This window comes from Cyprinus carpio, chromosome A22 (genome assembly GCF_018340385.1).
Source record: "Cyprinus carpio isolate SPL01 chromosome A22, ASM1834038v1, whole genome shotgun sequence".
In the NCBI taxonomy this organism is placed as follows: domain Eukaryota; kingdom Metazoa; phylum Chordata; class Actinopteri; order Cypriniformes; family Cyprinidae; genus Cyprinus; species Cyprinus carpio.
Genome location: NC_056593.1, coordinates 13296002 through 13318324, shown reverse-complemented (window position 1 = coordinate 13318324; position 22323 = coordinate 13296002). Strand labels below are relative to the sequence as shown.

The following is a 22323-nucleotide window of genomic DNA, read 5'->3' as shown; positions in this document are numbered from 1 at the left end:
TAAATTTTTTTAATTAATTTTTTTTTTTATTTCATTTCATGCATGGTCATGTGCATTTTAATGTGTGATCATTTGAGTTGATTAGGTGAAATTTTATTTTATTTTATTACACTTTAATGTTTATTTTTAGTGATTTTTTTTTTCTCTAATAACACATGCCTGTGCAGTTTTACGTGTGAGCATTTGAGTTGTTAAATTAAATTAAATTTAAAATTTAAATCTGTACAAACGAAGTATGATTTCAGTTCATATAACTTTCAAAAGATTTCACGATTGTTGATCTAGCATTTATCCTTATTTATCACATAATCAATCTCTGGCGTTGATTCCTTATTCCATCTTTTCGCAGATCTTCTGACCTGGAATCAGTGATTTCTTGGCCTCCATCGTTCACTATTTGTCTGATTTCTCAAATCGCTTTACACAATTATGATCGATCAGTCTCTGATTATAATAGCTCGCTCATGCTGATCTGCACCTGATATTGACATTAACCCCGTTCAATCTAAAGTGTCTCCTTTTCCTGTTTAGCTTTGAGGGTCGAGTAGGTTCAAGCAGGTTTGCTAAGTGTGAATGCAACAGAAAGTTCAGATGCTTTCGATTAGCCTGACATCACATCATTGCGTTTAAGTAGGAAAACGGCAAAACTAATGTTAAAAACAAATACTCCCAGACTGCATTAGGAGCTGCTTTATGGCTCCACTCATTTCCTCTTCTCAACAAAGCTATATATCTTAGCGAAATAGTTGTCAATGCCACCCACTCAAGCCTTGATGATTCAGTTTATTTGGGATTTGGAAATCAACTCCGGACTGATTTGGGCCTCCAGTCAGTGCTCACAGAGCAGATATCTCCCAAAACGTCATGTAGCGCGCTAGCACGTCAACATGTTCCAGTTTCTCTAGCAATTAGCGTCAAGCAGATGTCTAATTCAGAGCATTGTGTTTTTAAAATCTTGCTAACCCTTTATTTCAGGGTGTGGTGAACCCAGTGGAATTGTGGGTGTAGAAGCAGCTGGAACAAAGGAAATTACTGGATGTTTAATTGTGAGACAGAGGTTTGTTTATGTTGGCTAGCATATTAGCACTGAGAAAGCTATTATGCTAAATCTTCCCTTATGAAAATTAACCATGGTTTTATTATAGTAAAACTATAGTAACCATGTATTTTTTATGTTGTTTTTTTAGATTGATTACCGTTTTCACAGTTATACCAGGGTAAAACTATGGTTAGTGTAGCAAAACCATGGTTATTTTTGTTAACCATAACAATATTAACCATGTTTTTTGGTTTTATTTGTAGTAAAACCATGGTTAATTTTCAAAATGGTAGTTCTGGCAAACCCTGTAGAAGGGCTTCTGAAGTGTGTTTTTTACCGTGGTAAATTTGAGGTAACTGTGCTGCAGAATGAGCTTTCTTGTTCTCTGTTGAGTATGAAGGAGCAGAGAGGATTATGGGAGTGCTGGCGGTTGCTCAGGCGTGTCCGTATGCAGTGATCTGGGTGGTATGAGATGAGGGTGAGCAGGCGCTGATCTGTTTTACGCCACTCCGTACGTACCACACACAATACAGCTACTGTCCGCCACATCTATACATCTCCGAAGGCATTTCCCTGCTCACTGTTAACGATCTTTCTAACACGTAAACCTCTCATAACTGGGGGGAAGTACATGCAGTTGATGTGATGACATAATGATTACTCTGGAAAATATTTTTTAAGCCCTATTTACATTTTTGGGGGGGAAATGTGAAACATGCTTGCTTTCAGAATTCTAGAGTTGTTTTGTTGCAAGGGTGTTCTGAGTCTTTGCGATGTGGTTCTTAAAAGTGTTTTTTAGCATGTTGCTATGTGATTTCTAGGGTGTGCTGGGTGGGTGCCATGGTTTGGCTATGTGGTTGCTGGGGTGTTCTTGGTGGTTGCCAGGGTGCTAAGGGGGTGATTAAGGTGCTCTAAATAGTTTTTAACTTGTTTGGTTGTAATGGTGTTCTGGGTGGCTGCTAATGTGATTAAGGTGTGCCAAGCGGTTCTTAACGGTGAGCGTGATTTCACAGAGTACAACATGTTCCTGGATCAACATCCTTGTTGGTCCAGGAACATCATTCCAATCAACCAATCAGAATTGAGAGACATCCTTTCAGGAAATGTCAGTTTTAGGCTTACAATCAGGATTAGGTGCATCTACACCCTTGTTAATCAGCTATCATTTGCCTCTGATTTTAGGAATAAATTATGGGTAAGGTTAGGTTTAGGGGTACGCATTGGGTTAAGTCTTTATTTTTGGACAGTAATGTTGATCCAGGTTCAACAAAAGATGTTGATCCAGGAACATGTCTTGCTTGGCAAAATCACGGCGATCGTTCTTAACATGTTTTTTTTTTTTTGGTGGTGTTCTGGATGGTTGCCATGGTATTATGAGTGTTCTTTATCATGTTGCTGTGTGGTTGCCAGGGTATACTAGGTGGTTGTCAGGGTGGTGTTCTGGGTGGTTGCTAAATTGCTCTGATTGGTTTTCATCATGTTGCTGTGTAGCTGCTATAATATTTTAAGTGATGCTATGTGGTTCCTATGTTATTCTGGGTGGTTGCTATGTAGTTGCTAAAGTGATCTGAGTTGCAATGGTGTTCAGGATGTTTGCCAGGATATTGTTTTTCTTTTTTATTTTGTTGCTATGAAGTTGCTACAGTATAATGCTCTATTCTTTTTAAATTGTTTTACGTTTGCAAGGGTGAAGTTTTCTGGATTTTAACATGCTGTATGGGTGTTTTTTGGTTGCATGATACTGGTGGTGCTCTTAACTTGGGGTTGCCAGGGTGTTGCTATGTAGTTTCTATAGGGTGTTCTATATTTTTGCCAGGGGGTATTGCTATGTGATTGCTAAGTTGTTCTGATTACTTTCTGGGTGGTTGCCAGGGTGTTGCTATGTAGTTTCTAGGGTTTAGGTTTATACATTTAACATGAAAATAAACTCTAATGCTAATTTCAAATTTTCCAGATAATATTTTAATCATTTGCTTTGGCCTCAGTACAAAACCAATATGCAAATCAATTATTAAAAAAAAATGTTCACACTCTTTCTCAAACAATATGAAAAGCTGTTTATGTGAAAATATGTTTTTGCCTTTATATTTTATATTGGTGTCCTTGGCATCAAGTTTGAAAACAAATGTAAAAAATCATTTTAGGACAGTTTGACATCAACATGCACTTAGTTTGGACAGTTTTGACAATAAATCATGTTGTAACCCACCCAGCCACCCACATACACTCACACACAGATGAAGACAGTTTACTTATTGTTCATTAAACACAATGCGTACTGACAGTATCTATAGAGTCTGCAAAATATATTGCTTAAACCAAATGATGTTTACGCCAAATGATGATGTAATGCAGACAGGACTTCAGAAAACCACCTATAGATGATCTTATCTAGAATAATGTGATATCATGTTTCAGTAGACATTTTCAGTGTTGCAGATTTGTAAACGAACATGGAAATAAACATGCTGGTAGACATATGTGTTGGCAGGATCTGAGAAACACTCCTTCAGAAGTAGAATAAATTAGAAACCTGAGGCCTACAAAGCTTACAGTCTGCTCACATTTACACCTTTGAGCTTTGAATATTTCACAGAGGCTGAAGGCTTGGGAATAACTGTCTTACTGTGGTTTTCTTGATATGGTTTTCATCTTTTAGACCCTGTGACAGCTTTGAGAGTGATCCAGGAGTGATTGTCAAGGGTCTGGCTCATGGATTCGTGGCTCTGACTCAAGTTCAGTGTTCATTCAACCTCTTGGCTTTTCTCTTTGTGAGAACACTGATGTTTGGGGTGCGGCAGACTGAACTTTTGACTTTTCTTTTTCTTGCAATTCATCAGTGACAATTACATCTCTGTGACAATGAAGGTCTAGTTTAAAAGGTGCCAAGCTTTTAGTAATGTACTTAAAACTAAAACTTTTCAGCTTGTTTTAATTTAACTGCTTTAAAAAAAGTGTCTTGTGTAACCAGGAAATTAAAAGTAATAAAATTTTCTTATTTTCTTAAAAAACTTGCTTGTTCTAGGTGGTTGTCCGATTTTAAATTGAAAGAGCCCATAAAAATGAATTTGAATTGAATTATTTTAATAATTTGCTTTGGTGCTGTAACCATGAAATAAAAAGTAAATTGTAACGCAAATAAAAAATTTTTTGAAATAAAAATTTAATAATTTGCTTTGGTGCTGTAACCATGAAATAAAAAGTAATACTCTATTTTTCTTAAATCTTAAAAAAAAAAAAACATCAAAATGTTTGTTTTAAAATATTAATTAGTAGTTCATAAATACTATTAAGTGCCTGTAATTAAAATATAACATTTTGCATTTTGAACTAACCATGCCTCATTATAAAAAGGAAAAAAGATCAGATATTTAAAAACGCCCTTCCCCTTTTTACACCTGTATATTTCCCCATATTTTCCCATACACCGGCATATTTCCCCTTAAATATTATGCCTAGAGAGAGAGAGAGAGAGAGAGAGAGAGAGAGGCATAATATTAAGAACATTTTTAGTTATTTTTCATCATTGTCATCAGTTTACTGGTAAACAAGTTTTACTGGTAACACAAAAATATTTAAAATAATTTTAATTTAGAAATGTAACACATATTTATGATAGAAAATATGTATGTCCTACAAGTTTTACTGGTAAATAACATGACTGTTCTGATCCTTCAGAACCTACAAGTTTTACTGGTAAATAACATGACTGTTCTGATCCTTCAGCACCAAACCAGAACAAAAACCAGCCTGAAATATTTTGTTTTCATAAATCGTGCTCATGAGTTTGCTGAAATACAGTTCTCCAGCTGGACCTCTCAGAGGACACTGTAATTATCGTTCACAACCAACTAACCATCATCACGAGTAAATTTTTGCTACTTTGAGCTCATGCGGTTCTTCCTGCTCAGAACTCACTGGAAAAGCAAACATTTAGCTCCTGATAATCAGCTCATGATCCGACTCTCATTTACAGTAAATTGCACATATGAGAGTCTGATTATGCTGTATTTCTTATGTTTTACATCCCAATCAATGTATATGTCAAAACAGTGTTTTTGGTCCTTCTCTGAGTGATGCCAGTTAAAACAGCAGGATCCGACAAACCCGTACAAATGGGTTCAATGTTGACAGCAGAGACCCGAGAAGTTCTCGATCTCCAGAGTGGATGGACAGACCTTTTCTCGGAGCTGCAGCTGGCAGCGGCGGGTTCGTTGATTTGAGCTCCCACTAAATCCCCTCTCTTGGGACACAGTCCGGCTCTGTTCCCCTCTCCAGTCCTCCACGCTCCGATGACTGCGTGCACTGTAGCGTAAACTACACTAGATGAAGTTTCAGTGTTTTAGTTGGCAACATGGATGAAACCTGCCTGCTGCCTCCCTCAGGAAAGCCCACCTTATAGTTGAGGAAAAAAGAGAGGCATCCGCGCAAAACAGTGATTTGAGAAACTCCTGCAATTATGGGAATATTTCACAAAGCATCTTGCTGGAGAGACCAACTTATGCCTGCTGGTTTTGAGCTAGTCTAGCTGTCAACACTGTCAATAGTGACAGCTGTTTCACACATCTTGAGTGTAGTAGAGGTCATATATGTGCTTGATTAGCATTTATACTGTATATAAGTAATTATTTTCGATTATTATTATACGATTATTTACAGATTATTTACCATTACGAATTTGTTCACTGCGCCCGAATATGCCTACTGTATTGTAGGTGAGCCAAGTAGTATGTCTGAATTTGCAGTATTCATAAAACATTAGGTGAAAATGTTCCCAGAAGACCTACTACTTCTGGTAAGATTCTGAAGTGCGCATCAGATGGACACTTTTCTATCCCATGAGGCCACGGGAGAGGATTTAAGAATGGCAGAGAAGTAACACAACTGACACTGTAGGTCACATGACAATGATGACATGTCGAATGTAGTACATCCAAATTTCATGAAATTTGGAAATACAGGTGCATCTCAATAAATTAGAATGGTGTGGAAAAGTTCATTTATTTCAGAAATTCATGTATTAAATAAATTCAGTGCACACAGACTGAAGTAGTTTATGTCTTTGGTTCTTTTAATTGTGCTGATTTTGGCTCACATTTAACAAAAACCCACCAATTCACTCAACAAATTAAAATATGGTGACATGCCCATAAGCTAATCAACTCAAAACACCTGCAAAGGTTTCCTGAGCCTTCAAAATGGTCTCTCAGTTTGGTTCACTAGGCTACACAATCATGGGGAAGACTGCTGATCTGACAGTTGTCCAGAAGACAATCACTGACACCCTTCACAAGGAGGGTAAGCCACAAACATTCATTGCCAAAGAAGCTGGCTGTTCACAGAGTGCTGTATCCAAGCTTGTTAACAAAAAGTTGAGTGGAAGGAAAAAGTGTGGAAGAAAAAGATGCACAACCAACCGAGAGAACCACAGGCTTATGAGGATTGTCAAGCAATATCGATTCAAGAATTTGAGTGGACTTCACAAGGAATGGACTGAGGCTGGGGTGAAGGCATCAAGAGCCACCACACACAGACGTGTGAAGGAATTTGGCTACAGTTGTCGTATTCCTCTTGTTAAGCCACTCCTGAACCACAGACAATGTCAGAGGCATCTTACCTGGGCTAAAAAGAAGAAGAACTGGACTGTTGACCAGTGGTCCAAAGTCCTCTTTTCAGATGAGGGCAAGTTTTGTATTTCATTTGGAAACCACGGTCCTAGAGTCTGGAGGAAGGGTGGAGAAGCTCATAGCCCAAGTTGCTTGAAGTCCAGTGTTAAGTTTCCACAGTCTGTGATGATTTGGGGTGCAATGTCATCTGCTGGTGTTGGTCCATTGGGTTTTTGAAAACCCAAAGTCACTGCACCCGTTTTACCAAGAAATTTTGGATTCATGAAGCACTTCATGCTTCCTTCTGCTGACCAGCTTTTTGAAGATGCGGATTTCATTTTCCAGCTGGATTTGGCACCTGCCCACACTGCCAAAAGCACCAAAAGTTGGTTAAATGACCATGGTGTTGGTGTGCTTGACTGGCCAGCAAACTCACCAGACCTGAACCCCAGAGAGAATCTATGTGGTAATGTCAAGAGGAAAATGAGAAACACAAAATGCAGATGAGCTGAAGGCCACTGTCAAAGAAACCTGGGCTTCCACCTCCCCTCAGCAGGCTCAAAAGGAGCCCCTATCAAGTATTGAGTACATGTACAGTAAATGAACATACTTTCCAGAAGGCCAACAAAAGGAGCCCCTATCAAGTATTGAGTACATATACAGTAAATGAACATACTTTCCAGAAGGCCAACAATTCACTAAAATGTTTTTTTTTATTAGTCTTATGAAGTATTCTAATTTGTTGAGATAGTGAATTGGTGGGTTTTCTGCTGCCATGGACGCTCGAGGCGGTTGCCTGGAGTGAGTTGCCGACGGGCCGGACAACTTCGCTGCTGGCGACCTGGGATATGGAGGGACGGCTGCCGTTCGTGAGGGACTGGAGGAGTCGTGCCGGTCGCCTGAGGCCGGAGCCTGCTGCCATCCGCCATGATGGGGAGGAGCAGGGAATGGGGGACTCATGCTGCCGTCCAGAGGGCGCCGGAGGAGTCGCTGCCCACCGGGCAGTGGAGGAGCATTGTGCCATCCACTGAGGGCTATCCAGTGCCGCTGCCAGGCATTGCAGAAGAGTTTACCTAGCTGGTGGAGGGCCCGAGCGGCAGTGTGTCTGGGAACCGGAACAATAATTGTTTTTCCCTCTCTCCCCTCTCTCGTCTCTGTCTCTCCTCATTCTTCCGTCTCCTTTTCTCTCACCTCGTCTGTTTGTCCTTACCCCCAGGTACGTAATGGCCACTGTGATCAGCTCCCCCGGAGGAAAACCTATTACTTCTGGTAAGATTCTGAAGTGTGCATTTGATGGGCACTTTACTATCCCATAAGGCCACGAGACAGAAGTTGTAAAAACAATGGTGAATGTGACTGTACCTTAATATAACAAATTCAATACTGATAAATGTTAATTATTAAGATTTGTATTAACCTTATTAAGTATTAGCAGTTATTAACAATGATTTTTAAGAGTTTTAAGAATTAGATCTTTTCTTAAGAAATAATTTTTTTTTTTTTAAAATTTCTTATAAAGTAAATATATATTATATATATTTTTTTTTTTTTTGCGAATACAAATCATTCCTAACTCTTTCCCCTCCTAAAGTTTGGAAGATAAAAACTAAATTGCATTTAAGAAGAATTTTATTCTTCAAAATGTTTTATATAACATAGCCCCTATGTGGACATGGTGATAGAAAAATATGACATGGAGGAGAAAATAATATTTTAAAAATATATGCAAAAGTAATGTTATTGCCCAAGAAACCTTTCTTTCGCTTGCAGGTTGTTTTGCAAAAGTATTTCACTTCCCGAGAAACTTCATCTCACTTACAAAACCATTGAAATGTGGTTTGTTCTTATCATCATATTTCCATCGCAAATGTTTTGCCAGCAAATGCAAAGTTTCTTGGGGGAGCACAAACATTTTGCAAGAGAATGCAAAATCATTTAAATATTCATATTTAGGGGCTTCATATTATTTCTTGCTGGAACCTGGTGGTCTCCCTGCTGTAACCTGTTACCTATACAGTGTTAAATCCTGACTAGGCCATGTTGTTCTTGGACTTACAAATATTCTCAGAAAGCAGAAGTAATTTCTAAAAGACTCTATACATAGGTCCTGGTGTTCTGGAGATGTTCTGACAGCTTGTGATCCTCTGTCTCCTGTGAAAACTGTTCTTCGGAGGGCACATTTTTCCTATGCGCTCCATGTGAGAGATGTCAGCCTATTTTTGGGCCTCCTCCTGCCTCCCCACATCCATCTCTCCCCAGAGTGTCTGAGCCTCTTTCCCAGAGAAACCGAGCGTGTGTTCGCAAGAATATCTTTTCTTGATGAGTTTGTGCCCATGGAAAAGTGGCCATCTTTTGCATATTCTCATAAACCAGACACATTCTAACAATTGCATCCATCAGACTTTGCTCTTGCTTGTAAGAGTTGAAAGTTTGAACGATGGGTTAATCTTAACCACTTAAAGGTTTAAAAAGATTTACCAGTCCTATAATGTCTGGTCTACTGAAAATGCTCAAATTAAGCCTTCGGAATAAAGATTTCTGCCAGTTTTATAGCTGTTTTGTGGATTGTATTCAATCTCAGTTGACTCAAAGCCAATATGAAGGTGGTGAGATATTTTATATTCCTGTAGAAATGAGAACCGCATCTTTTTGTGTTTAAGATTTCATCTCCACAACTGCAGCGTAAATGTGTCACGATGAATCACTTGGATTTGTGCTAATCAAAAGATTCGGCTCTGTATTTTCTCAAAGGAGGCAAACTATGGACGGACTCCAAGACTACATCTGTTCTGGAGCGACTCCAAGGTGAGTTTGTTCATGTAGGTATGCTAGTCTGAAACAGTGTTTTGTATCAAACTCCTGAATAGATACAGAATATTACACTCCTCATTAGCAGTGTTTATGAAGCCTAGCATCGTATTACTGTTGCTTTAGGGATTTTAATGAATTTTGGCATGTAATTTGCTGCAAACCGTTTGTACTTTGGGCATGAATGATATCTCCAACCATGTGGTTTAGATACTGTTTCTTTTCCATCTGATCAGGCATGATTTTTATCTGGCAGATGTTACAACGGGAATGGTAACACCCTAGCAACCAATCTGAAGACCCTAGCAATGGCCTAAACAATCAGAACATCTTAGCAACTGTATAACAACCCTTTAATAAAAAAAAAACACAAAAAAAACTACAAAAAAACTACAAAAAAAAACTTTGTGAGAAATGCCTCCCACTGCTATAAGTGCATGAGTATACTCACAAACCTTCCCTCGATCCCATTCGTAACTTAAGACTGATAGAAGTTAGACCATTTTCATTTTTCCATTTGCCATTTATCTGGCTTTTTGTAGTAAAAATACATTTACCTCAACAAACGCTGTTTCATTCCTCATGTTTTTTTCAACAGCATTATGTTCCTGCTTCAGGAGAGATCTGCTGATAGCATCGGATATGTAATGTAGCAAAACGGCTCCTTTGCATAAACTTCACCGCTGGAATGCAGTAGTGCCGAGGCGGCTGATACGAGCGCTAGCTGTGCAGTATCAGGCACACTCTCAGAAGTCTGAAGCTGTACAGAAACACATTGCCCTGACATTGTTCTTACAGCGCCAGACCCACCTGATGGATCTGAGCTGGATCTTTCCAGCTGCAAAACTTGTTGGACAGACCGCGGAAATAAAATGTCTCTCGTAAAGCTGTAGTAGTAAGAGCATAGAGTGTGAGAGAAATTAGCTGTCAGACTTGAAGATTAATGACTTCGTAATGGATGTATATTACAGGGCCGGAAATGGTTAAATGTGACTGATCTTGAGTTTTATTCTCAGCAGGATTCATTCACCCGGCTCTCCATTTGGGCCTTTAGAACCTAATTTTCAGTGTTTGCAGATGTATTGGACGTGCTCCTAAAACTGTAGCATTAATTTGCGTGTTTGCGCCTTTATCTGCATACACAGCTGTGTTGGCAGTTGTTAGAATTGGGTTATATAAACCTCATCTGCTTCACTGTATCCACATGTCGACGCTAAGAAGGAAATTTAACCATTCACTCAATTAAAATATAACCACTTTATAATTTATAAATTCTATTTTTCATCCTTATATTATTTTAATGTTTTTGAAAGAAGTCCTCTATGAATATAAACAACAACAACAACAAAACCTTTATTTGAAAAAATATTACTGTAAATTTGGATTACTTTAACGTGGCAGTGCTCAATAAAAGAATTCATTTCTTTAATAATGGTTTTTGAAAGTTTCTTGTGAATGTATTATTTAAAATAAATAATTTGATTTGAAATAGTATTTATAAATGTCTTTGCTGTCAGTTGTGATCAATTTAATGTGTATTTGCTGAATTAAAGTATTAAACATGACTAAAGTGTTCAAAAACTTTTAAAAATTAAGTATTAAAATTACCCCCCAAACTTTTAAATGGAGTTTAAATTATATTATATTATATTTATATTATATTATATTATATTATTAATATATTATATTATATTATATTTATTATTTATATTATATTGTAAAATTCCAAGAAAATATTTAATTAAATTCCTAAAAAGTTTTATTTTTTTAACTTGTAAGTGGCCTAATAACCTCTTTAGCAACCACATAGCAGCACCTACAGCAGCTTTAAAGCTGTGATTTTTCCAGAAAATTTACAAATCTTGTTTTTGCATTTTGCAGGTGTAAAAGATTGCATTTCATACATAAAACATTGGGTCAGTCATGGATTTGGCACAAGAATCCTCTGTCACCGCTGTCCTGAGGGATTTTGCAGGAGGTAAGAAAGGCGATGTGTGTTATCAGCCAACAGACAGAGAGGAATGGCTGTGTTCTAGCATGGCTTTTGTCTGTGTTTACACTCCCATAATGAATCATCACGTGTCCGTCTCTGATGCAGATGGATGCGAGATGAGACTAAATTACTGCCGCACACTGGCGGTTTTTCAAAGGCTGTGTTGACATGTAGTGGAGTTCAAAACGCTTTCTGCTCCAGGGATGAGTTTGATTTAATCCACACCTCCACAAAAGCAGGATCCGGTGATGCTGATTGGTTTAGCTGTACTGAAGATCATGTTTGGCAGCGTTTGTGGTATTTAATAGTAAATGTGGCTCAGTGACCAGTGAAAGCCCTTTAATCCAATAAAAGCCATAGTGATTAATATATATATATATAATAAAAAAAAAATAATAATAAAAAAAAAAAAACTTTTATCAATTTCATCAAAATACAAATACAATTAAACACATCTTCTGCAAAAATGTATAGTCAGATGAGGTCAAGTTTGGCAAAACGAACATTAGGCATCTTTTTATTTTATTATTATTATTATTTTAATTTCCCCCGTCTTCCATAGTTTTTTATTTATTTATTTTTAAAGTTCTCAGTGACTTATTTATTTTTCAGATTTGTCGGGGGAAAACATTTCATTTTATAAAATTAAAATATACAAGTGTATATTGTAATTAAATATAGTATTATATTATAAATGTTATCTAAATATTTCTTATATTTATTATATATTGTACAATATACAGTATTATCAAAATATATATTATATAAAAATTCTAACATTTATAAAAAATAAAATATATCATAGTATATATTATACTAGTATACATTATATATTATATATACTGTAGTATAGTATATATTACATTACTTGAATATTATATTATAAATATTATGTATATACTATATTGTATATTGTATATATATTGTAATATTCAGTATTTTGAAAATATTATATAAAAATACACTTTATAAAATTAAAGTAAACATTTAAATATACATGTATAAAGTTATATATAAATAGTATATATATATATATATAGTATATATATATATATTAAATGTAATATAAAAAATATATATATATATATAAATGTATATATAAAAAATTCATATATATATATATATATATATATATACACACACACTCACACACCCTAAACCTTTGTGGCCTTCCTCTAAATCCACACTTTCATGACATAATACCGCTTTGTACCATGTAGTTTTCAAATAACCCTGAAGGGCTTGATTAACTGGATCAGATGTGTTTAATTAGGGTTGGAGCTAAACTCTGCTGGGCTCCGTCCCTTCAGGAATTGAGTCTGAGACCCCTGGCATCTTTTATAATGGCTATTGTTGTTGTATATTAAATATTATTATTCAATAAATAATATTTTATATAAATAATAGTAGCATTTAATAATAGTATTTAGTATTGAGAAATGGTGTGTTGGTGATGGTTATTTTAGTTACATTGTTCCACCATTAGATGGCAACAAGAGACTAGGTTGTAAACAAGGAAGTTATTTTTACTTTCAACAACAGCGTGTAAGACACAGTTAACAAATGCAGTGAGCGCTGTCATCGGAAATCACCATTAACAGATGAAAGGATACTACAACAAAGATATCGCTTTCCTCAGCAGACTTTCAAACTAATATTTTATTGTGAATATGAGACTGAGCTGAAGAATCAATGATGTATCAGATGCAGATAATTACACTCGCTCAGTCCATATCTCTTTCATAATACTCGACTCCACATAATACAGTGAGATTTTAATATAGTGATGAAATAAGCTTTCATTGAAGCAACTCAATGTTCCTTCAATACTAAAAGTTCTAAAGTGATGTTTTCGAATTAGAGTCTTGAGCTCAACTATTCAGCTGTCAAATTGAGAAACAAAAGAGGGTTTTTAAAGACACTCCGTTCAAACTGTAATTTAAATGCACTTTCAAAAATTCTAACCACACCCATGGCCATATGTTTGGTAATTTTCTCTCTCTTTTTTAATTTTTAATTTTTATAGATTAAAAAAGGAGCCTATGCAAACAAACACAGTTATAAGAAACCTGACCCTTCAAGGATTCTGTCCTGTTCACTCACCATTTTGCAAAAAAACTACTGGCAAATGTTAACATTGTCAGTGTGGAAAGGGGTGGACAACTTTGTGATCAGATGTTGTCATCTTACTGAAATGGATATTAATCATAACATTCTCTCTTCCCCTTCCTTTCCTTTCTCTTTTTTTCATCTCATTCATTCTTTCTACTCCTCTGAAGTTCATCACATGGACAGAATCTGTGTTTACACAAGTAAAAGGCTCAGACAGGACTTGCCATCACTAAAGAAACGCTGGGATGCCCCGACTGGGGTGTTTGTGTGAGCTGTCATGCTCCCCCATCCAGGATCTGTAAAACAGGCTGAAGAGAAGAACAGACAGAGATTAATCTGTGATACACAGTTCAGCCTGAAATATGTCAGACATATAGAGCATTCATGCTGACGGCACATAGTGGGCAATAATACTTTACAACTGCTTACAATTCATATATGACTTTTAAACATAAGTTTTAGACACATACTATGTATTAATGACTGATTTATATTTATGTATATCTATATTCACACCATTATCCTCCTTGATTCAGCATGGCCTCCCTCCCTGTGTGTGTGTTGGGTGGTCTTCTGTTCTGATCTTTTGTAAAAGACGGCACAGCTCACTGAACACAATCACCAATGTGCCGATAGTAGTTGGTCCACTTCACTTCAAACAAACTATCAAATAATCAAAGCCACCCACATACGGTCAGACATGAGGCCCAGAGGCACGTTCATGTTGCTGGATTCAACCTGACAGCTTTCATTTCAACTTCAGGTCAGTTTTACTCTACGTGCTGTAACAAAACTAGATTGTACTGCATACTAAATATACACTAAGAAAACACAACTCAGTCGTTTTCACTCTCAAACTGAAAATGCTGTGTGATGTGATAAAATAACAGCCAATCAGAACAGATAAATGCATGAGTTAGAATGTGTAGAAACCATTATGGATTGCATTACAGTTTTGCATTGTTTTCTAGCAAAAGTACTATGGTTATAAAATTTATAAAGTCACATTTATTTTGGTTTAAAGTTGATGTATGGTCTGATCGTGTCAAGTTTGGTTTAGAGAAAATGTATAAACCAGACACTTTTTGTTTCCCTTAATGTATTTCATACATTATTTTCAGAATTCACTAAATGTATATATATATATATATAATTTACAAATAATTTACAACTTACAAAAAACTTTTTTTTAATATAATATACAGTATGTATGTACAGTACACGTCAAAAGTTTGGAAACATTACTATTTTTATGTTTTTGAAAGAAGTTTCTTCTGCTCATCAAGCCTGTATTTATTTATCAAAAATACAGAAAAAAAACATGTAATATTGTGATATATTATTACAATTTAAAATAATTGTTTTTAAATTTATTATACTTTAAATTATCATTTATTTCTGTGATGCAAAGCTGAATTTTAAGGATCATCATCACATGATCCTTTAGAAATCATTCTAATATGATGATTAATTATCAAAGTTGGAAACAGTTCAGCTGCTTAATATTTGTTTCAGAACATGTGATACTTTTTAGGATACTTTGATGAATAAAAACAAAAAAAAAAAAAAAATTGGGGTCAGTAATTTTTTTTTCTACTATTTTGTAATAACAATATACACTACTGGTCAATAATTTGGGGTCAGTAATTTTTTTTTATATAAAATCAATACTTTTATTCAGTAAGGATGTGTTAAATTGATAAAAAGTGATAGTAAAGAAAATATATTATTAGAATATATATTATTATAATTTTTTATTTTTATTTTGAATAAATGCAGTTCTTTTTAACCTTTTATTCATCAAATATATTAGACAGCAGAACTGTTTCCAACACTCTGTAATAAATGATTTCTAAATGATCATGTGATAGACTGGATGTTACATGTGACACTGAAGGCTGGAGTAATGATGCTGGAAATTCAGCTTTGCATCACAAAAAAAATTTTTTTTTTTTTAAGTATATTCAAATAGAAAACTACTATTATTTTAAGTTGTAATAATATTTCACAATATTACTGTTTTTTTCTGGTATTTTGATCAAAATTAAATGCAGGCTTGATGAGCAGAAGAGACTTTCTTTCAAAAACATTAAAAATAGTAATGTTTCCAAACTTTTGACCTGTACTGTATATATATATTATGATAGATATCTATATATATATAATATATATATATATATATATATATATATATATATATATATATATAAAAGCCTATAATGTTTTTGTATATTTTAAACATACATAGCCTACTATCAAAAATATATATTATATAAAAATATGTTACATATATAAGTTCTAAATTATTTTTACATTTTCTGTAATTTGTTTTAAATACTGTTTCTTTTTTTTAATTTTGGAGGGGAAAATTTTAAATTATTTTTGCCTATTATTATTATTATTGCACACTGCAGATAAACTAAAAAAATTATCAAAAAATAAAAAAAAAAAAAAAAAAAAAACAACTCAAAAAACAAACAAACATAAAAAAAAAAATAAAAAAACAATGCAAATGTAAACATCTGAACATTCTAATTAACAAACAAACAAGTGAACAATGAAATTGTAAACAATTTCAAAAATCTGAACTTTCTCAAAAAACAAACAAACAAACAAACAACAACAACAACAACAAAAACTGGTACAAATCCTTAAGATTGGCGAAATACATTAACAAAATGTTGGGCAGAATTTTGCATTCAGAAAAAGATCCAATGTCACTAGCAACTTGTTTGGCCCAAAATGCAATTTTTTTATTTTTTATTTTTAGATTGGCGATTGGTGGCAAAGCAACAAAACTAAATCTGACTATCTGAAAATCCTAAAGCGATTGGTGGCAAAGCAACAAAACTAAATCTGACTTTTTGCAAATGCGCATCAACACAGTGCTGCGACTACATGTTATGATCTTTCTCAAAGCTGAAAATCTTACAAATTAATAAATTTAATCACAACAAAAAAAAAAATAAATATAAATTATACTAACACAAACACATTTGGAAACGATTCACAGCACAGTGTCTTTCTCCTGCACACTGTCATGTAAGCTATTATTAACCTGGAGTTTGACATCTTTGTTTGAATAGTTGACAGAGTCTGAGCGCTGCTTCCATTCACTGTCATTCGGCTCTGTCTCTGACTCACTGAATAAATGAACTCTTCGCCTCTTCCCACATTGTGCTCACGGGTCACTTGTCAAACTGTAAGCAGTCCTGCGAGCAGAAATAGCCGGGCCGGTTCGCTCTGGCCCAGCAGGTTTTTGAGAGCAGTCCAGCCGAACACACATCTCATGCTGAGCATCTGGATAAAGGTCAGTTCAGCTCTGAAAGGCCCACTAGCAACAAATATGACTCTTATGACATTTATATTGGTGGGACAAACACCCCTTAAGGAGATCAAACCCCATCTCTTTGTTTACTGCATGCATCAGTGCAGCAATAAAAATGTCTTGGAATTATTAAGCTTTAATTATTTTAGACAACTTTTCAATCTAGCATTTTTGCCAAACATTTCACTGAACATGTATAATAATATATAACAAAAATCTTGATTTAAATAATGTTTTGTGAAATATGAAATGCAAAATTATAAAATCAAAATTAAAAAAAAGATCTTTAGCTGTATAAAATATTAAATGCAAAAAAACAAAGCAAAAAAAATAAAAAAATTAAATAAAAAAAAAAATAAAAAAAAAAAAAAAAAAATAAATAAAAAAAAAAAAAAAAAATAAATATAAAAAAAAATAAAAAAATATAAATATAGAAAATTATAAAATATAAATCTTTAGAAAATTACATTAGATTAAAAAAATAAAAATTTTTAATCCCAAACACTAAAAACCAACTGGAAATAAATAAAAACTAAAACTGAACTGAAAATTACAAACTCAAAACAAACAAACAAACTGAAACGAAATAGAAAAAAAAACGACTAAAATTAAAACTCAAACATAACAAAACAAACAAACAAAAACGAAATTGTAAAACAAAAAAAAAAAAAAAAAATAACAAAACAAACAAACAAAAAATAAATATATTTTTTAAAAAAAATAAAATAAATAAATATTACTATTACATATAATTGCTAAAGAATTAGATTTAAATTAAATTGAAAACTGAAAATATAAAAAATCTATAAAAATAGCATATACTGTAACATATAGTAAAGTAACGCTGAGTCTGAGTTACACAAATGTCTAACCAAAAATAAAACCAAACCTACAATGAGACTAAATAAATGTAACATCAAACAATGACAAAAAAAAGGTTATTTAAAGAAAAAAAATATAAAATAAAATTTTGCTTTAATAATTCAAACCTTAAAAATAAAGCAGAAGAAAGCATCTTTGTGAAGAATATAAATTTGATTTACATTTTTGCTTGATGAAGTCAGACTTTGAGACTAAGAACCTTGTGTGTTTATATTTCAATGCTGGTTCTGAAGCAATATTTCTCAGATGAATGAATATGTTCTGATGCTTTAGATAAGACTACGTTGCATAACACTATTCACTATTTTCTTCAGGAAACTGCTGCAAATTGTTAGAACATTATATATAAAATGGGTTTTAATACTAGACTTTTGCATTTTAAAATTTTACTTTCAACTAAATATTTGTTTTCATAATGCGTCTTGTGCCTGTGACTCTGTGTTGCATGTCCATATGTACTGTATATATTGTGTGTTTATGCATTATAAATATCCCGTGTTTATCCTCTGTATGTATGTAGGGTCAACTAGGGTCACAAAGCCCCTATTAGTCTGTTTAATGGGTCATGGTCCATATAAAACTACTGATATATTATGTACGCCATCCACTTAAATAGTTCCCATTTTGGATGCAGTTTATTGTCTATATTTCACTGAGATATTTCATTTCCAGCTGTGGACTTATTCGGATATAATTAGCAGGACAGTAAACATTTTATTTTTATATGTTTCTTTTTTATCAGACTGCCAGTTTGCACAACATAAACCCAATAAAATAAATGGTTACATAAAATGTAGCTTTTATTGAAATAAAAACATAATGCTTTTAATGTGTAATGACATTCTTATGCACTTTATGATTTTTTTGTGAGTTTGTCACTCACCTGTTATTGTGGTCACATTGTTTGGCAAATTTTGGCAGGTGAAATCATCATTTCATAGGAATCTGCACCATCTGAAGGTAACTGTGACTTTTTATCGCACAATTCTAACTTTTATTTGTGCAATTCTGAGATTATATCTCACAACTCAGACTTCTTTTCCTCAAAATTCTCAGAATTGCTAGATATAAACTCAGCATTATTTTTTCTTGTATTCTGAATATACGCCTCAATGCTGTGACTGTCCCTGTAAAAATATTAGGCCTAATATATAACCAATGAATGACTTTTTTCACCACATGGTTCAAACTGAATTTCTCACACTATTAATATTTCATTGGATTATGCTTACATCTGTATTGGGCTTATACTGTTAAAGGAACAATACTGATTTGTGAAATGATTTTTTTTTTTTTTTTGAAAACTGTAGGCAGATCACTGTGAACGACCCACAAGAACTGATTGGTATTTGTGTGGCGGCCTTTGGCGTATGGTGAGAATGATCTTTCTGTGTTATTATAACTGGCATTTGTCATAAATCAGCATTGAAGCCTCTCATTGACCCATGTCTGAGTCCAATATAACTGAGATTTACCCAGCAAGCTGTCCAGCAAACACACCGAGGAGGGCAGTGAGTGATCCCATGAATTCTCATGCGCCGGGCACACGGTTCTGCATCAAATCTACTGATCTGGCACAACTTGAAGAGAAACACGTTTATACAAATAATTAAACCCAACAACAAGTGTTTAGGCTGGAGACCAAACGAGATGGTAATGTATTCCACATGTTGGTATCAGGCTTCAAATACGGTGCTATATGATTGTGCCTTTCAGCATATGTCTAAAAAGAGAAGAAAATACTTGATTTCCATTTGCCATAAAATCACCAGACACAACAGCCAAACAAGTCAGAAAAACTGGTAGGCCTGCGTTTACAAACACAAATATTATTGAGTGCAGAACCAATAAATCTGCAGCTCAGAGGCCAATGATTCATGAATCATTACAAAACGTCTCAGAACGGTTTATGTGTTGTAATGTGAAATATGACTCGTTTTATTGCCCATATTTACTTCATACCTTGTCACGTCCTGCGCGTGCTTTACAAAGCGAATAATTTATAAGGTAAGTCTGATGTTTATTTTTGACCTACTGCAATTCATATGACTCGGTTATAGATTTAATGTGTAGAAACGTACACTTATAACGTTACATGATGAGCATATAACGAGTTCAACATCACCTGAACGTTTCGTCAATTAAGAGTCAAGAGAAACCGTAGTGTTTGAAAACAACCCGTTTCTTAACTTTTAGGCTACTACTGTAGTCGCCAATTTATACATTCGCCGAAGAAAACAAGAAAACGGAGACTATAGTAATCAAAAATATCGGTTTGAAAACAAATGAAACAATGCTAAACTCCAAAGCTACCTGTGTCTGTATTTATTCTTTAATATTTGAAAGACAGATGCGTGTTTTATACATTTCTATGCTTTTCTACATTTCACGTGTCTATAATTTGTATTATATTCCTCTGACATTAATAATAATAGACTGAGTACGGCATGATTTGAGGGTCAACACTGATATCTAGAGGTTGGTGTGAGCATTGCGTGAACAGTAGACGAAATCATTACATTTATTTCACTACTGTACTTACTTGATGTGTGTACATATGTTTCTTGTACAAATATGACGTTTGAAGTTAGGTCTGGTTTTATTTTCTGACATTTGTAAGGAACAGCTTTCATAATCTCTCCAGATATTATCAGAGCATGTATGAAGACACTGAAAATGTATGATGCATTTGCGCTATGATTTACTGGGCCGTCTCAGTCTTGGGGGGAAAAAAATAAGAAAAAACAAAACCCTTTGTGGCCAGATTCACAGTGTTTGTGTAGATTTATGTCTAAGGAATGTTCAGTCGATATCTGTTTATTTTTAAAAATAGAAAGACCAGTGGAAATTGTCTAAAAATAGAAACCAACTCTTCCAGAAAAGAATCCTGAAGGTTAAACAAGAATATGCAGCATTTTGTAAACAATGTGGGAACGTGTGTGAGCATCATGGGATTATTTTCCAGCACTCTCATGTCCAGAGCCAGGGTTAATTGTGTAGCTAATATTGTTTTTTTAAAGTCCCAGATGAAATGAAGCATGGATGCTAATGAGTGTAGGCTTTGTGTTTATCTGTTCAGACCGAAAGAGATAGCCTACTGCATACATGATATGAAAGTTTCCTCTTTATTTTGCGCAAACACTTTTAACGAGTTTCCAGATGAATCTTGTGATCTGGATTCTTTGTATAAGGCCCAAAAACGTACGGTTTTGCTGTGTTTCTGGGATGATTAAAGACCCCACACTGTCAAAGTTGAATGAAGTTAGGAGGCACTGGGGCGATTTCTGTGTTTCTGTGGAAACAAATCCACATAGTCACATGGCTTCATACTAATGAATGTTCTCACCATCTCCTTCCAGACCGACCAGTTTGTTGGTCACTTTTGGCCTATGCCATCATCAGCATGAGCTTAACAGGGATCGATCGGTCTTTTAACGGGCCTGCCTTATTGGAATCAAATGACACACAAACACAGGCCGCTCTCTATGGTGAGTAAACCGTGTTTTAAATCATTTATGTGATCTGCTAGCATTTGGCAATTACAACGTGTCATCTTGAACAGTATATTTTACTGTTTTATCATTCAAAACCAAACAAATGTGCTTATCTATATATTTTTTTTTTTTCTCACACAGAAGTCAAGGTGTTCAATATCACCCTTTCTTCAGTAGCTCTGTGCATCCTGACGGTGACAGGAATCATCAGCTGTATATTGTACCGAAGACACAGAAGGTGAGTGAACAGATGTAAAAAAATAATAAAAAAATCTTGAAAATGTGGAATTATTTGGCAATGAAACGATGATGGAAGTATATGAGTTGGGAGAAAAAAAAAATATTTCAATGATTTTGTTTTCTCACAAAAGTATTGCATTCTCAGAGAAAGTTTGCATTCATTTCCAAAAGTATTGTTGATTGCAGTTGCAAACTTTATCGCAAAAAAAAACTTTATTGCAAAAAAAAAAAAAACTTTTGTGAGTGAATGCAAAGTTTTCCACAGAAGCGCAGTACTTTTGCAAAAGAATGTAAATGTTTTGAGTGCAATTGCAAAGTTTCTCAAGAATTTCCAATGTTTAGAGAATGCAAAAGCATTGAAATAGTTTTCTTTCCATCGCCAGGTCTCTTATAGGGCTCTGTCTTATTTGGTCTAGACCATCTTATTGGATCCTAACAGCTGTAACGTTATGTATCTCTGTGTCACAGGAAGTGTAAGCGGGCACACGTCTATGAGAGCGCCGTGGCCTGCGAGGTTCCTGAAGAGCCAGCGGGTGTTATGTGTGTGAGGAAAACCCATAGTTGTCGTAACCCGCTCGCCCTGTTTAGAAGACAGGAGGGGCTGAAGGACAACTCACACATCCACTACATCTACACCAACCCTCTGCCTGTAGGACACGAGGAGGACAGGATCCCCCCTCACACAGTGTCCATACACACCCCTCTCCCACTGCAGGACTACGCCAACGACCCCAACAGCGGCATCATCCTAGCCCCGCCCATTTTTTTACATGCAGCTGTAGAAAGGTAGTATTTAAGGCACAGTTTGCTCACCATCATGT

At 34.8% G+C, this 22323-nt stretch overlaps 1 protein-coding gene across 1 annotated transcript; it reads left to right on the top strand.

Annotated features, from left to right (window-relative positions):
• Positions 1–19054: 19054 nt before the first annotated feature.
• Positions 19055–22292, top strand: si:dkey-246e1.3. The gene is made up of 4 exons (XM_042711954.1): positions 19055–19775; positions 21128–21256; positions 21404–21500; positions 21971–22292. Exons 2-4 carry the CDS (start codon positions 21172–21174, stop codon positions 22290–22292), a joined length of 504 nt encoding a protein of 167 aa, XP_042567888.1. The 5' UTR covers positions 19055–19775; positions 21128–21171.
• The last annotated feature ends 31 nt before the right edge of the window (positions 22293–22323 follow it).

What these genes read in the sequence shown, in the direction of transcription:
- si:dkey-246e1.3 (XM_042711954.1), top strand. Translation starts at nt 21,172, where the DNA reads ATGAGCTTAACAGGGATCGATCGGTCTTTTAACGGGCCTGCCTTATTG. An exon ending in AACACAGGCCGCTCTCTATG is followed by an intron (nt 21,257 to 21,403) that starts GTGAGTAAACCG and finishes TTTCTCACACAG; the next exon opens with AAGTCAAGGTGTTCAATATC. An exon ending in TTGTACCGAAGACACAGAAG is followed by an intron (nt 21,501 to 21,970) that starts GTGAGTGAACAG and finishes TCTGTGTCACAG; the next exon opens with GAAGTGTAAGCGGGCACACG.